Source organism: Parasteatoda tepidariorum, chromosome X1, assembly GCF_043381705.1.
Source record: "Parasteatoda tepidariorum isolate YZ-2023 chromosome X1, CAS_Ptep_4.0, whole genome shotgun sequence".
NCBI classification, from domain to species: domain Eukaryota; kingdom Metazoa; phylum Arthropoda; class Arachnida; order Araneae; family Theridiidae; genus Parasteatoda; species Parasteatoda tepidariorum.
In genome coordinates this window covers 48,425,241-48,440,062 of record NC_092214.1, presented here as the reverse complement: position 1 = coordinate 48,440,062, position 14,822 = coordinate 48,425,241, and the positions used below count along the sequence as shown (strand labels likewise).

Genomic DNA, 14,822 nt, shown 5'->3' with positions numbered 1-14,822 from the left:
GATAAATGAATTTTATAATTCCGTGGGTTGGATCCTCAAACCTTAAAGGTTGAGTCTTTGCGTGCAAATCCAATTATTATATCGAAAGTTATTCAAGGTGTTCAACTGGACACGCAAATAAATATTATTATTTGTAAAACTTCGTTAACTTTCCAATTTACAAAACATATTTTATGAAAGTTATACCTATGTCAACACCTTCCAACGCATCTCCTTTTGATATAGGTCTAAAGTCGTAGATTTGACGATTAATGGCTAAATGCCTCAAGCAACCTTTAAAACTTGATTTCGTTTGAGTTCTGTCAGCAACTAGTGTAATATTTGGAGAACCTCCCAAGTACAAATTTAAACGGAAGGTTATTCGCGAAAATAGACCCTGAAAGTAAAAAGATACAGTCAGCCATAAATATATAAACTACTTTTTTTATTTATAAAAATAGTTTTTTATGCAAAATAATTTCAATAAAATTTTATAACTAAAATGTATGTATTATTTTAAAAGTTAAAACTGTCTACTCAAATAGTTAAAAAGTTATGAGTCCTCATATTATTTTAATTATTGCAATAAAAATATTATGCAAACATTTATCATCTATAAATCACAAGGAAATTAAAAATTGATCAAATATTTATTTAAGGTTTAATAAATATCGAATGAAATTTAACAAATATCTTATTCCTTTCTAATATGCAGCGCGTGAAGAATATAAAGCATAATTGTTTCAACCAAATTCTTAATAAAATGTTAAAATTCTTTTTTGCAGTTCATAAAATTCCTTAAATTTCATAATGCATGAAAATAGTTAAAGAATTCTGAAAATTATTGATATTTAAAAAATTATAATTTAAATAAAATATTTAATAAAATATTGCCACTTGCACAAGTAATGTAATAAAATGCAAATTTGCATTAAAATTCATTCACTGTATTAAAACTTTTAAGGCAGTTTAGAAAACAGCATTTAAAATGTACAAAATGTCAATTTAATATTATAAAAAGTAGATATATAAAATTTCTTTATAAAATTATTCTACTGTTAGAAAATTATTCTATTGTTTCTCTTTGATAAATATTTTAAATAACTTACTTGTCGACACATTTCAAAAGACAGAATATTCTTATAAAAATAGATAAAGTAAAGTGAACTTAAAAATGCTAATTATTCACTAATTTCTCCTAAAAATATTAAATATATTTTACATTTTTCTCAAATTTTGCTACAACTCAAATGTCTTAAAAGTTATTTAAATATAGTTAAAAATCAGTAACTATTATTGATAAAAAATATTACCTGATAACTTACTTTTCCCAGATTTGAAATCCATTTTCATCAAAAGTTTTACTTTGTACTCAACATAAAATATTATACTTACAAATACTTACTTATCCATTAAAACAAACGCACACCCTGGATGTTTATTCGTATAACCTTAATTCTAATATCAAAATAATCTAATATACTATTGCTTAAAAGTGTACTCTTTTTACTCAAATTTTAATTTCATTCAATAGAATTAGTTAAAGCAAATTTTCACAGCATTTATTTGTCAAAAACTAATTTAAACTTAAAGTAAATAATTTTTTTATAACATTTTTTTATAAATGTAGCTAATGTAAATACAGATATACGGTGATCATAAGGTTTTATTTGCTGACTAAATAAAATAAACGGGCCTACTTTTGAGCGCCCTTGAACTTGGCTACCGCTGTTCAGTTGCATCCATGCGTCCCATCTGTCTCGGTATATTGTTAAAGTGTTCCAAGACCGCAAAACTACAGGCTGATCGCTGACAAGTAGACCTTCACCCATTCCACAATCAAATCTAAAAGTCAGCAAAAAAGTTACACATAAAAATATTGATTTTTTTTGTAATTGATTACAATAAGACATCACTGGTTTTATTATTATGTGCAGTTACGATATCATTATGTAGTAATATTTGGCATTTCGTAAGGAAGCTATTAGTACATGTGTTAGGCAATAACTGCCCTTAATGTACGCTTCTAAATTTCTTGTAAAAAAGAAGAAGTATCTCAAAATTGTGGTCAAAAAGTAACATCAAAATAAGAAGAAAATAAAAGAAATTTTATCAAAAATTGATCAACCAATAATAAAGAAGATGAGATTGAAAACAACAAAATTTGTTTGATTGCCCATTCAACCCTTAAATTGCTTTAAATAAACGCCTATCACCCCCTCTCAAGTTTCCTCTGGCAATTAAACATGTTTTGATTTTTTTTTAAAATTATTAAAAAGTTTTTCCTTTTCTCTCGTTTTAATATTAGTTTTCCAGCCGCATTCTACATTTTGTTGATCTCAGCTTTGACAATCCAGATATATATGAGTCGCTCAGAAGCCAATGCGGTTAAGTCCAAAACACAAAAATTGATAAAATTAATGTTTTTTGATACATTAGTTTTTAAAATTCTTGGTTTATTAATTTAATTAGAAAAGTGTATAAAGTCTTTTTTCGAGGTGTAAACTCTGCGAAAAAAACAAGATATGTACAAGATGTGTAAATAAAAACGTAAGTGTTTATTGAAATAATGACAACATCTTAAACATTTTAGGACTTATACCTTTTGGCAGCTGAAAAAGATAAGAAATTTATGTAAAAATAATAAAATAACATTTGTTGTCATAAGTTTTATGTTTATTCATCATAACAACTAATAGAAAATGACTAATAGAAAGTAAACTGTTGGATTATTTCAAAAATTGCTTTTTACTTCAAAACTAGAGTGGCACTTTTCTTTGTTTTAGGAAATGAAAATAAAATAATTAAAATAAAAAAATAAAAAAAAACTTAAAATACCACATTTTAAAAAAATACTACGAAAAATACCATACCCCTTTTTTTTGGTGAAAAAATACTACCGTAGTATTAAAAATACTACGTCTGGCAACTTACTACGAATTTCTTGTTTTTCACTGTTACCAACAAATATCGAAAGAAGAAGAATAATTTAATTTTCATTTCAAAGTTTACGTAAAAAAATATTGATAAAAGGTGGACTTATTCACAATGGCTCATTATACAATATAGAATTATTATACAATATATTCAGAAGCTATTAAAAAAAGGGCTGTCTAACCTAGAAAAAAGTAACCAACGAGTAAATCCTTTAATAACTAAGAAGATTATTATTTATTTTATCAAAATTTCCAAAAATCAGAAAATATTAAAAAATGGACTTAACCGCATTGGCTTCTGAGCGGCTCATATGTTAAGTATGGTAATAAGGGAACATTCTTAAGATGCATGCACGTATGAATGGTTTTTATTCAACTAGTAGTATCAAATAAAATTTTGATAAGTAATAATTTAAAAATATTTTAAGTTTGACCAGAAGAAACAATTAAAAAAAGTTAAATTTAACCAGAAGAAACAATTGAAAAAGAATTTAAATATAACCAGAAGAATCAATTTTAAAAGATTTTAAATTTAATCAGAAGAAGATATTTAAAAATTTTAAAGATAGTGTGATTTATGAGCTACAAAAAATGTGCGTTACAAAAAATGGAAATTATCCCGAGATAGATTAATTGTGAAAGTTTTGATGTCTATACAATACACTAAATTCTGTCTTTCTGGTACGCGGTATCTTTCTGGTATGCGGCCAACTCCTTGACCATCATCCAGGCTATCGGCCCTATATAACTATTTTGGATTTGAACACCTAGTCTTCATTCTACAAGAAGATATTTAAAAATTTGAAGATAGTGTGATTTGTGAGCTACAAAAAATGTGCGTTACAAAAAATGGAAATTATCCCGAGAAAGATTAATTGTGGAAGTTTTGATTCTATTCAATACACTAAATTCTGTCTTTCTGGTACGTGGTATCTTTTTGGTATGTGGCCAACTCCTTGACCATCATCCAGGCGATCGGCCCTATATAATTATTTTAGATTTGAACACCTAGTCTTCATTCTACACTTCATTCTACAAGAAGATATTTAAAAATTTAAAGATAGTGTGATTTATGAGCTACAAAAAATGTGCGTTGCAAAAAACGGAAGTTATCCCGAGAAAGATTAATTGTGGAAGTTTTGATGTCTATTCAATACACTAAATTCTGTCTTTCTGGTATGCGGCCAACTCCTTGACCATCATCCAGGCGATCGGCCCTATATAATTATTTCAGATTTGAACATCTAGTCTTCATTCTACACTGCTAAAAAAATTAAAGGAGCACATGGATTTAACTAAATAACGCAAATATTTCTTCTGATAACTAAGCCAAAACAAAATATCCATAGTCTTAAGTATAGCAGAAAACAGCAGAATTTTTTTTTTATATGCTAATAAAAGTTCATGATGTCAAAACCAAAAAAATAATTTAAGGGCAGAAATCTTGACAGTCAGACACCGTGCTGCCAGAAGAAAGTGAATTACTGAACATCGAGATTGGATGCAAAGTGATTGGAGTCAAGTGCTGTATAAGGACTAGTCCCAGTTTCACGACTCAAAGGTATGCAGACGAGATCCTGAGACCCCGTGTCGTATCTCACGATGCAGCCATCGAGGATTTCTTTCTTTTAATAAAGGATAATGCCAGACCTCATACAGCTCATCTTGTGAAGAATTTTTTTGAAGCTAAAGCAATACAGCGTATAGAGTGGCCAGAATGCTCTCCTGATCTTAATCCGCACTCGGACGATGCGTTGCTATAAGATCTAAGCCTCTTGAACAGTATTCCCCAAAGTCTCATCGATAACCTCATCGTATACAAGCAAAATAGGTGTGCGGCAATCTTAGCAGTTCGGGGGACCACACACCTTATTAAACATCCAGTATCATTTTCGTACTATCAGTTTTTTGTCATTTACATGCTCTCAGATTGTTGCCTTGAAATATAATTTCATGTTTTTTATACGATTCCAAATATTTTAAGTTCCCCTGCAATTGTTTTTTGCTATTTTTTTCATGTATTGCGTATGTTAAACCTGTATTCTCCATTTTATGCCCATGCTTGGCTATTACGCAATGGTTTCATAATTTTTTTGCTTGCTCCCCTAATTTTTTTTGAGCAGTGTTGTTTCGTCATTCTATTTAACATTGACCAATAGTGCACTGCGACGAGGTTTCGAGTTCAGGAAACATTTTCGTCATACATTTGAGAGTTTGCGTTTCGCCTCAAATCACGCTTTTAAAAATTAACGAAGTGCAGTGAATAATCTCAAAACCTTGGAAAATTTGATTCCGAAAATTAAAAAAAAAATTCAACTCACCTGAATTCAATAAAACCTTTGTTTAAGGAAATAGATATGAAGTCACCATGTAGATCTAATTTTTCCCCGCTGTATAAGATAAGTCCATCATTCGCCTCAGGTCTGAATTCTAGCGTAACTTGCATTGATTTATGAGCATCCCTTAAAATGGGAAGAGCCAGATAAGACCCTTCACGAAATCGAGGGTACTTTGCTTCAATCACTGCAATAGAACATAAATTTTTAATGTTCATGAAAACTAATTGGAAAAATAATTGAATCGTTTTTTGGAAAAGGATATGACAGTTTTTTAAAGCAGATACAGAAAAACGCTTTAATAAGCAAAAGTTTTTTTCTTGCACAGTGAAAAATAGCCTGGTCATAACCAAGATGCCAACTGCTCCGGACACGCCAGAATAATTAAAAAACTGTAAATGACAACTAAGTAAATTTTGCAAATATTTGGCAAGTTTTGCTTGCTTTATATGTGGTATAGTATGACATAAGTACTATAAAGTAGTGATTAATATAAGCCTACGAATTATTTAGAAATAGTGGTGGATAAAAATCTACTAAATTGAATTTATTAAACCAAGAATCACAATTGATAAACTACCACTTTAAAATATATATTTGCTGTCCGGAGCAAGTTGGCATCTCTGCATGACTACCAGAATATGGTAAAATTTACCCGCGTTTCTGGCTCTATGGGAACACCAGAAAGATTGGTAATTTTTTCCGCAGAGTTTTGGTAACGGTAAAATTAACAATAAAATATGGTTTTATAACATGTGATAAAATTTTGAAAGTGTGGAAAAATTTGGAAATTTTATCATGATACCTTAGACAATGATCCCCAACCTTTTTATCACCGTGGACCAGTCAACGTTTAATAATTTTACAACGGTCCGCTGAGTAGACAAAATGTTGATTGTTTATAATTTAAATTATCTTGATTTAATAACTATAAATTAATTGCATTTAAACGTGGCTCAATAAAATAAAATTGCACAGAAAAATGAATATAAAGTGATTTAACATTTTAACTAACTGGAACGCTAAATCAATGTGAACTCTGAGCTTGTTTCTTTGCAACGAGACGGTTCCATTTTGGGGTTATTGGAGACAATGAAATCCGAAGTGTGTTGCTTATGTCCAGTTTATTCTGTTGTTTTGGTTACTGTCACAGCAGAAAACCTCGCTTCACACAGATAGTTTGACGTTAATGGCAATAGGGATTTAAATGCTGCGATATTAATCTTAGGGTGAACCTCCCGTCCATGGAAAGTCGCACAAACCCGATCGAAATACACCGCAGTAAATAAAGATAAAATTGACTTTATATTTCTCGTGCGGCCCGGTACCATGATCCACGACCTGGTACCAGTGCGCGGCTCAGAGGTTGAGGACCACTGACTTAGAGCATGGCACAAAAGCCATTCATTCCTTTAATTTTAATTTTCAATTTAGTATTTTTTACTGAATATGGGGTAAAATGAATCACAATTTTGAAAACTAGAATTTCCGGTAAACCGTTACCAAAATTAATAGATGATGAAATGGAAGAAACCAGCCTTTTGTGAAAAATATAAGTCCTGAATAGTCATGATTGAATATTATTGAAACGATAAGTAAAATCTAAGCTTAAAACACAACTTTTGGATTAATTGCATTTTAAAAAATACGTTATAATACCTATCCTAATTTACAAACTCTTTCTGTCCAAATTTTACTATCTTTAAATTCTATCTATCAAATTATCTACACTTATCAAAATTTTTGATAAGTGTAGATAAGTTGACTTTCGTGCTCTGTAAAATTTGTGGTGCAACAAACACCTAACCGAATCTGGTGGTGAGAAACTCTAAAAAAAGTCTGTTATTTCAAGTTAATACTGAATCAAGTGGTCATATACAATTTAAAGGGTGTTGTTAAATCTTAACTCCAATAAATGAGAAAGCTTACAGCAAAATTCTCCATTCATAAATAATTTTCGTCAATTTTGGCGTACGTTTAGAAACCGTCACATGACCTCGGTAGTTTGTTCACAACTAGACAAGAGTGCAGAATTAGTTTGATCGTGCGAACGAGATTCGGGGGAAATTCAGTTAGCCCTGGGGAAATTTTTCATCCAACTAAAAAAAATGCTCCTAAAATTTTATTACGAAAAAAGTGTCGCTTTACAAATTTTTTTTTTTTAAAGAAATTAGAAAAAAATGACTGAAATGAAATTCAATCAAGTCAGTAACATACCGATATTTTTTTTATAAATTATTACGAGATGGAAATTAGTGCTGATTTGAGCAATCATTTCTTTTTTTGGCACGCTCGATTTCCGCCGATTTCATCATAAATATACGAGGAGTTTATTTATTTATTTATTTTTTTTGGCAGATATTGCTTTTAATTTTCTGATGTTTTCAATATTTTATTTTATTTCATTCAGATATTTTAATACATAGTATTACGACCTTCGAAATTTGATCATTGGCTTTAGACGTGACTATTCCACATTTTTTTTTACAATCGATTTTTCGGTATTGCCCTTGATTGCACATGGTTTTTAAACTGCCGATGTATTTCTAGCGACGTTATTACGTCACACGAAATTTGAATTGCAATTTGAGTTATCACTCTTTGCCACACGTTCTGAATTCGCGTCGATAGCATGATAAGTTCATGTGGTGATTTGAACGTTTTTCGGCTGTATTGATATTGATTTTCAAATGTGTATCTTTTTAATCTCTGGAATCGTAATTTTTTTGAATCCTGTTATTTTTCATGAAATATTATTGACATGCGAAATTCGAATAGCGCATTTAAGTTATTCTCTTTATGTATATATGTAAGCCTACTGAAAATTGGAGCTAGGCTCTTCGTTAGGTAATGAGGACTAGAGTTAGGTTGTGGCTGAGTTGCGTCTTATCAAATGAACCGTGGAATGCGGTTTAATTAGTGTATTTGGTTGTTTCACCTATCGTAAGAGTTGGGAAATACTAGACTTTTTTTTGAGTTAAAGAGCATTCTGGTGCTACTATCTATGCGTCAAAGAGAGTATCGTATTCTAATAGTCCAGAGTCACAAATTGAGGAGTGCAGAACACTGGAAACTCTTTATGTGTTGAAGGGAATTGAGGGAATATTGTTGTGTCAATGCTGGGTCATGAACCCTCGTTTTGTCGGTCATGAAATTTACAGATTAGCCCTCTCGGCTATAATATGTACTCAGCTGCAAGGAAACAAGTGGCTTCGTTCGACGGGTTTAATCGGTGTGATAAAATTCTGGTTGTTTAACCGTATTAGGTGAAGACAGTTAATAAAGATTTATATATATATATANAGATTTTTTTTCAAAATTTATCAAGGAAGGATGCTTTTAATTTTTTTAAATCAATTATTTTATGTTTCAGTAAATTTCAGTTTAGTTAAATTCGTAAAATTTAGTTATTTTTGTACAAACTAATCGCAATTTATTATAACTAATCGCTCGTGAAAACTAATCGCAATAAGCAGCATCACTTATACTCTACATTTTAAAATACAAACAAACATAAATAAGTAGGACCACAAATGCTCTATTGGATTAAGGTCAGGTGAATTTGGGGGCCAAGATATGACTTGAAAGTCACTGGAATGTTCCTCGAGCCAATCCATGACGATTCGACCCTTATGACATGGTGCATTATCCTGTTGGTATACACCATCCCCCGCGGGATAAACTGTTGCCATGAATGGGTGAACTTGGTCTGCAACTATGTTCAAGTAGCTTACAGATGTCAGGGATTGTTCTATGAGGATTATGGGTCCTAATGTGCATCATGAAAACGTTGTTCCTGGGCGAGAAACCATGAAAACCTGGGCGAGCCCATTGTTATAGATGGAGGGTGGTCATAATGTAATGGCTCTTCGGTGTATATAGTATGCAGTTTATATACCACAGTATGCAGTTTGAATACTTATTTATGGTTATTTGACCATTTCGTTTAAATATGGTAAATTAACAATTAAATAAATTGTTATTTTACTCTTTGTTCAAAGAAATTTCTAACAGTGTATAGTAATTTGAATATACCTTGTTCACAAAATGTTCCACTTCTACCTAATGGGCAGCGACATTTTACTGTGTGCTTAGAGGGAGATTCTTGAACACATATTCCACCAGACACACATTGTAAATCAGCACAAGAATGAAACACTTGTTGCATTGATGGAGTTGATGCGGCTACTGTATTCATTTGTTGAAAAACATCCACTTGTTCATTTATCTTAGGAAGTTCTGGAGCATTCACACTTAAAGAGTTCAGTGAGCGTCCAGCTGAATTATCATAAAGATGTTCGTAAGATATAGGAGAATATTGAGTTCTATTGAGTTCAAATATAATATGAACCCCATCAGAATTTATATGTTTAGAGTTCAAAGTATGTGATCGACTTTCAAGGCGTTCTTTATTTTTTGAATGAAATGATTGGATTTGTTGTAAATCTTCAGATTCAAAAAACTCTTCTGAGGAAGTTCCATTCTCTAACCACAATGAAGAATTACTCCAGTCACTCCGTAATTTTGAGTTTTCTGAAAAAATAAATAAATAAATAAATGTAATTGGAATTTTTTATTGTATATTACATAAGTAAAAATACTAATAAAATAAATTGACCTGATTTACATTTATTCACATTTGAAACTAAAATCTAATACGTGCGTTTTTAATATTTTATTTTTCAATTTAGATCTAATATATTAATAATTTATAATTAATATTTAAGGACGAAACTAGTGGGTGGCAGCTACTGCATGCAATTCAAATTCACTCTCTTTTATAAGAAAAAAAAGATATTTACGATTTTAAAGATTTAGAATTTCATGTTTTCGCAACATTATTATTTATCGTATTAAACAGAAATGTATATTGTATATTATTAAATAAATACATTATAAACTTCAATAAACCTTAAGTTGTATTTATTCACATTTAAAAGTTACATATATTAGTTTAGTAGCATAAGGATAAAATGACAAAATGGTAGCTACTGTATGTAGTTTTAATTAGCTTTTTTTATACGAAGAAAAATATAATTAAGTATTTGAAGATTTAAAATTTCCTTTCACAACATTATTTTTTTAATATTAACAGACATTTTCATATTTTATATTAATTAAATGAAATATTAAAAACATAAATTAACCTGAATTACATTTATATTCACAATTAAAACTTAAATAAAACGCATTAGCTTAGTAACGTAAGGATAAAGCGACGAAATAGTAGTTACTGCATGTAATTTAAATTCACTTTCTTTTATAAGAAGAAAAGAATACTTATGTTTTCTGGAGATTTAAAACTTCATATTTTCACATTATTATTTATTGTATTAATACGCAATTATTTTTTGTATATTAATTAAATAAAAATATTAAAAACATGAATTAATCTGGTTTGCGTTTGCTCACAGTTAAAAATTACATATAATATATTAGTTTGGTAACATAAAGATAAGATGACCAGGTGGTAGCTACTACAGGTAATTTAAATTCACTTTCTTTTACAAGAAGAAAAATGCATTGAATACTTAAAATTCCATATTTCTAGAAGTTTAAATTCAGTTTTTATAGTACAGTGCGAAAAAAAGCTGACTTGATCTAATAATAAATGACTTGATAAAAATGACTTATGATCTAATGATTGGATCTTCACATACTAGGACTCAATCTCAATAGCTAGAGACGGTGACCTCAGAGATGCTAATTAATTAGTGCAAACGGTATTCTAAGTTTAAAAAAAATCAGACACAAAAACGTACTTTCTCAGAATAAACATATCTTTTTTTTTTTGACGGATTCGTATTTCTGACCCTCAATATATACAGAGTAGCCTCAGTCTGTGAAATATGGTCCCCATAGTTTGGTCAGGAGAGCGATCCAAAGTATGGACCCCTTATAATGTTAATTTTGCTTCTTGTGTATTTCGCCATATTTCGATAACTTTTTAAGTGAAATAAAAAATTTTTGCACACAAATATAAAATTCATTTACCCAAAGATAATTTCCCACAAAAAATGAATTTTAGTAACTATTTATTATTTTTTATTATTTCATTTAATAATAGTCAAAAAAGTTTTAAAAGTCGTAATTTAAAATATCGACTGCATTAACTAATTTGTATAATTTGAGGTCAGCCCCTCGAACGACTAAAATGGAGTCCTAGAAAGTGAAGATCCTATTATTAGATCAAAAGTCATTCAGGGTAAGTCAGTTTTGTTTGGCGCACTGTACATTATTCAAACATGTATTTGAAATAGTAAATATAATTATGTCGTTATTACTGAGATATAAGTGAAAATCGAGAGTGGAGGTTTAGGAGTGAAAAGGCGTTAATTAAATACTTAATCTATTAACAAAATTAAATTTAGTTAAAAATACTTTTCCAGAAATATTCAAAACAATCAAATGCTAATGAAATATATTTAATAGTTTGAATGAAGTGAAAATATATCATAATTAATCAGTGTCATAAATTAGAATTTTTTTAACGTTTTACATCATAACTTTCTTACAATGATTGGCTGAATGTTTGATAAAAATAATCCTCACCTTAAGCAACCTTAATCATCAGTAATCATAAGTAAATATAAGTTATAAAATATTTAACTTAATGTCAATAATATAGATTAAATTAAAATAATAAAAATTTCATTTTCGATAATTTAAAAGAAAAGGAGGCCGTAGGTAGAGAATCGAATTACTGAAAAAAATTAAATTTTTAGAGTCAATATTTAAAACAATTAAGTATTTTAAAGTTGTCTTTTCTACTTTTAAAGCAAAGAAAAAAAAAAGAAAAAAAAAGTGCATAAGTTAATTGATTCTAAAATTTTGTTCAATTCCAGAATATGAGACTAATTATTTTGAATAGAAAAGAATTATTTTTTCAATCCAAATCATCAATTTCATTCTTTGAAATGAACGCTTCTACAAATTTGTTATCTCAGAATAGTTCTCTCTTTCGCCGATAGATGGCAGAAAAAGTCAAGGATCTAATCTACTGATACAAGAATGATAAATCCTACAATGCTCAGATTTAATCAATTATTTCAGTAGATTACAAACGCGATAAATTTGCTTTACTAAATTATCAGATTTAGTTCATCTTAAAAATAATTAATGTTTTGAAATTTATAGAAACATCGAAACAGACATATTATTTTTTTCTTTCAAAAACGATAATTCTTTTGGATTCAAAAGGTTTATGAGAGTATTAAGATGCGTGACCATTAATTATTTAATAGTTCTTAAGAACTTGAGATTGCTCAGAATAGATATAACTCAAGAAATTTATGAACTTGCACTGTTAAGAAGTTTTTAAAAACAAACTTATTTTAACTCAAATAATAAAAACATACTTAAAAGTTCTCTAAGCAGAAAAATCAGTACCGGCATCAGGATAACAGTAGTTTTTACTGCAAAATCCATTAACATTTTTACACAAAATTTTACAGAACAAAAAAAATCTCATATACCGTAATTTTTACTGTAATATATTTACTAAAATGTAATTAAACAAATATTACTGTAAAAAATATGGTATAAAATTTTACTGTAAAAATACATTTTACGGAAAAAAGTACTGTCACACTGAGTGTTTTTAAATTTTATCGTAATTTTCTCAAGACTTTTTTTAGCGTATTTTTCTGCAATTAAAGATAATTTGAAGTTTAATAAAAATACAAAATCTTTACAGAGGATCAAAATAGTCACAATATGAAGATCTGAATTGAGTATTCAGTACTGAATTGAGTATTGAATATTAAGATTACAATGGAATTGAAATAATGCTAATGAATTAATAAAAATTCTAAATGAAGTAAAAAAAAATAATTACTTCTTAAATAATGGAAAATAATGTCAAGGTGTAAAAATTACATATTTTTAGTTTTTTTCTCCATTTTTTTAGTAAGAACTCAAAAGTTTTATTAAACTTAAACTTGAAACTTTTTAACTCTCAACTACATTTTAAAGAACTAAAAAAAAGTATTAGTATTTCCATTTAAAAATACTATATACGAAATAATGAAGATGAATAAGTATTTTTTCGAATTAATTTTATAAAATCACATGAGTATGTATTTAATAAAGTCTCAATTACTTTAATAATAAAAAATAATCATAAACTAATTAATAATAAACTAATCATTAATAATGAACTAATAATTAGTAATAAACCAATAATCCCTTTTTCTAACAAAGTATGTCTGAAATTAAAACGATTATTTTCGTATGATGACACGTTTTAAAAACATAAAAAATAAATAAACGCAAAATATAGATTTAAAATTTTAAAATTAATACATTTTTAAGAGCTTAAAACTAGAAAACTGTATAAGCTTCTTGTTATAGTGTGTTTATAAACTATTCTTGAATATAACCTAAATTGAAAGTATTAAAAACTAGTTGTAATTAGTATTTTATTTGAACATACAGGATGAAGTAAAAAAAATAAATAAATTACAACATAATCTAGAATAGAAAAAAAAATTGGTTATATGCTATATTTAATTAAATGTGCAAGATACCAGATAATTGCATGTCGTTTCAATTTAGCATTTACAAAAATATCAATCAAAATTAGAGATTTTTATTTAATTTAAAAGAAATTGCGGTAAAGCTTAAAATAGATTAGCTAAATAAGCTATTTTAAATAAGAAAACTGCATTTAAAGAAGAAAATTAGGCAACTTTTTATCTTATAAACTAATTAACGAATTCACCGAAGAATAATTTTCTAAATGAGAGTCGATGGTAATTTTAAATCAAAATATCAAGCATAAATTAAGTTTAAAATTAATATTTAATGCTTTAATAGTTGAAAATGATTTGACATAGCTTTTTAATTATTATTGGGAATTAATTCATGGATTAAGCTTATCATACAAAAAATATACTAATGACAACGGTTAAGTTAGAGAAACAAGGTTTTCTGTTCATTACATTTTGTTGAATCAATTTTGATCACACTGATAACACGGTTAGTTTCACACATTTATCAAGGTTATTTTCCAGCTAATAATTCTCTTTGATTAATTTTTAAATAATATTTTATAATAATTTAAGATCGATTGGGTAAATTGATCATAGCGTAAAGTTTTCTGTTAATGACTATTTTACAATTACCTAAATTTGATTACCAAGACTGATGTAAATTCAACAATTAATACTTTCTAAATATATATTTAACTTATGATACATTATTTTTAAATAAACAGAAAAAGTAGAATTTATCCGAAATGTAGTAACATCCAGAAATCTTATTTGGACATTTTACCAGTGTAAACACATACGTGTGAGCACACATAATTGCGTGTATCACACTCTACATTAATATAATTTCTGCAAAAAAAGTTTTCTCTGAATTCCAACGAAAAAAAAAAAAAATTCACTATCTTTTAAAGACTAAAAATTGAGGGGAGAAATAAAATATAATAAGCAATGAGAAGTAAAGTATTTCCTCAAAAGCCCGCTGTTGGTCAGGGGTGTCATGCTTTTTAAGGATCCACAATTTCGTGATCACAGGCGTTATTGTAGTAAAATGGACAGCAGTGCGCTCAGATCTGTACAAA

At 28.4% G+C, this 14,822-nt stretch overlaps 1 protein-coding gene across 1 annotated transcript in view; it reads right to left on the bottom strand.

Moving 5' to 3' along the window:
• LOC107439395 (EGF like, fibronectin type III and laminin G domains protein pikachurin) overlaps positions 1–14,822 on the bottom strand; it is a 232,032-nt gene that overhangs the window by 42,241 nt on the left and 174,969 nt on the right. Inside the window, exons 3-6 of the mRNA XM_016051983.3 lie at positions 9,287–9,784; positions 5,237–5,438; positions 1,680–1,824; positions 187–376 (exon numbers count right to left, since the gene is read on the bottom strand). Coding sequence (XP_015907469.1) covers positions 187–376; positions 1,680–1,824; positions 5,237–5,438; positions 9,287–9,784 — 1,035 coding nt within the window. The remainder of the gene's footprint in view (positions 1–186; positions 377–1,679; positions 1,825–5,236; positions 5,439–9,286; positions 9,785–14,822) is intronic.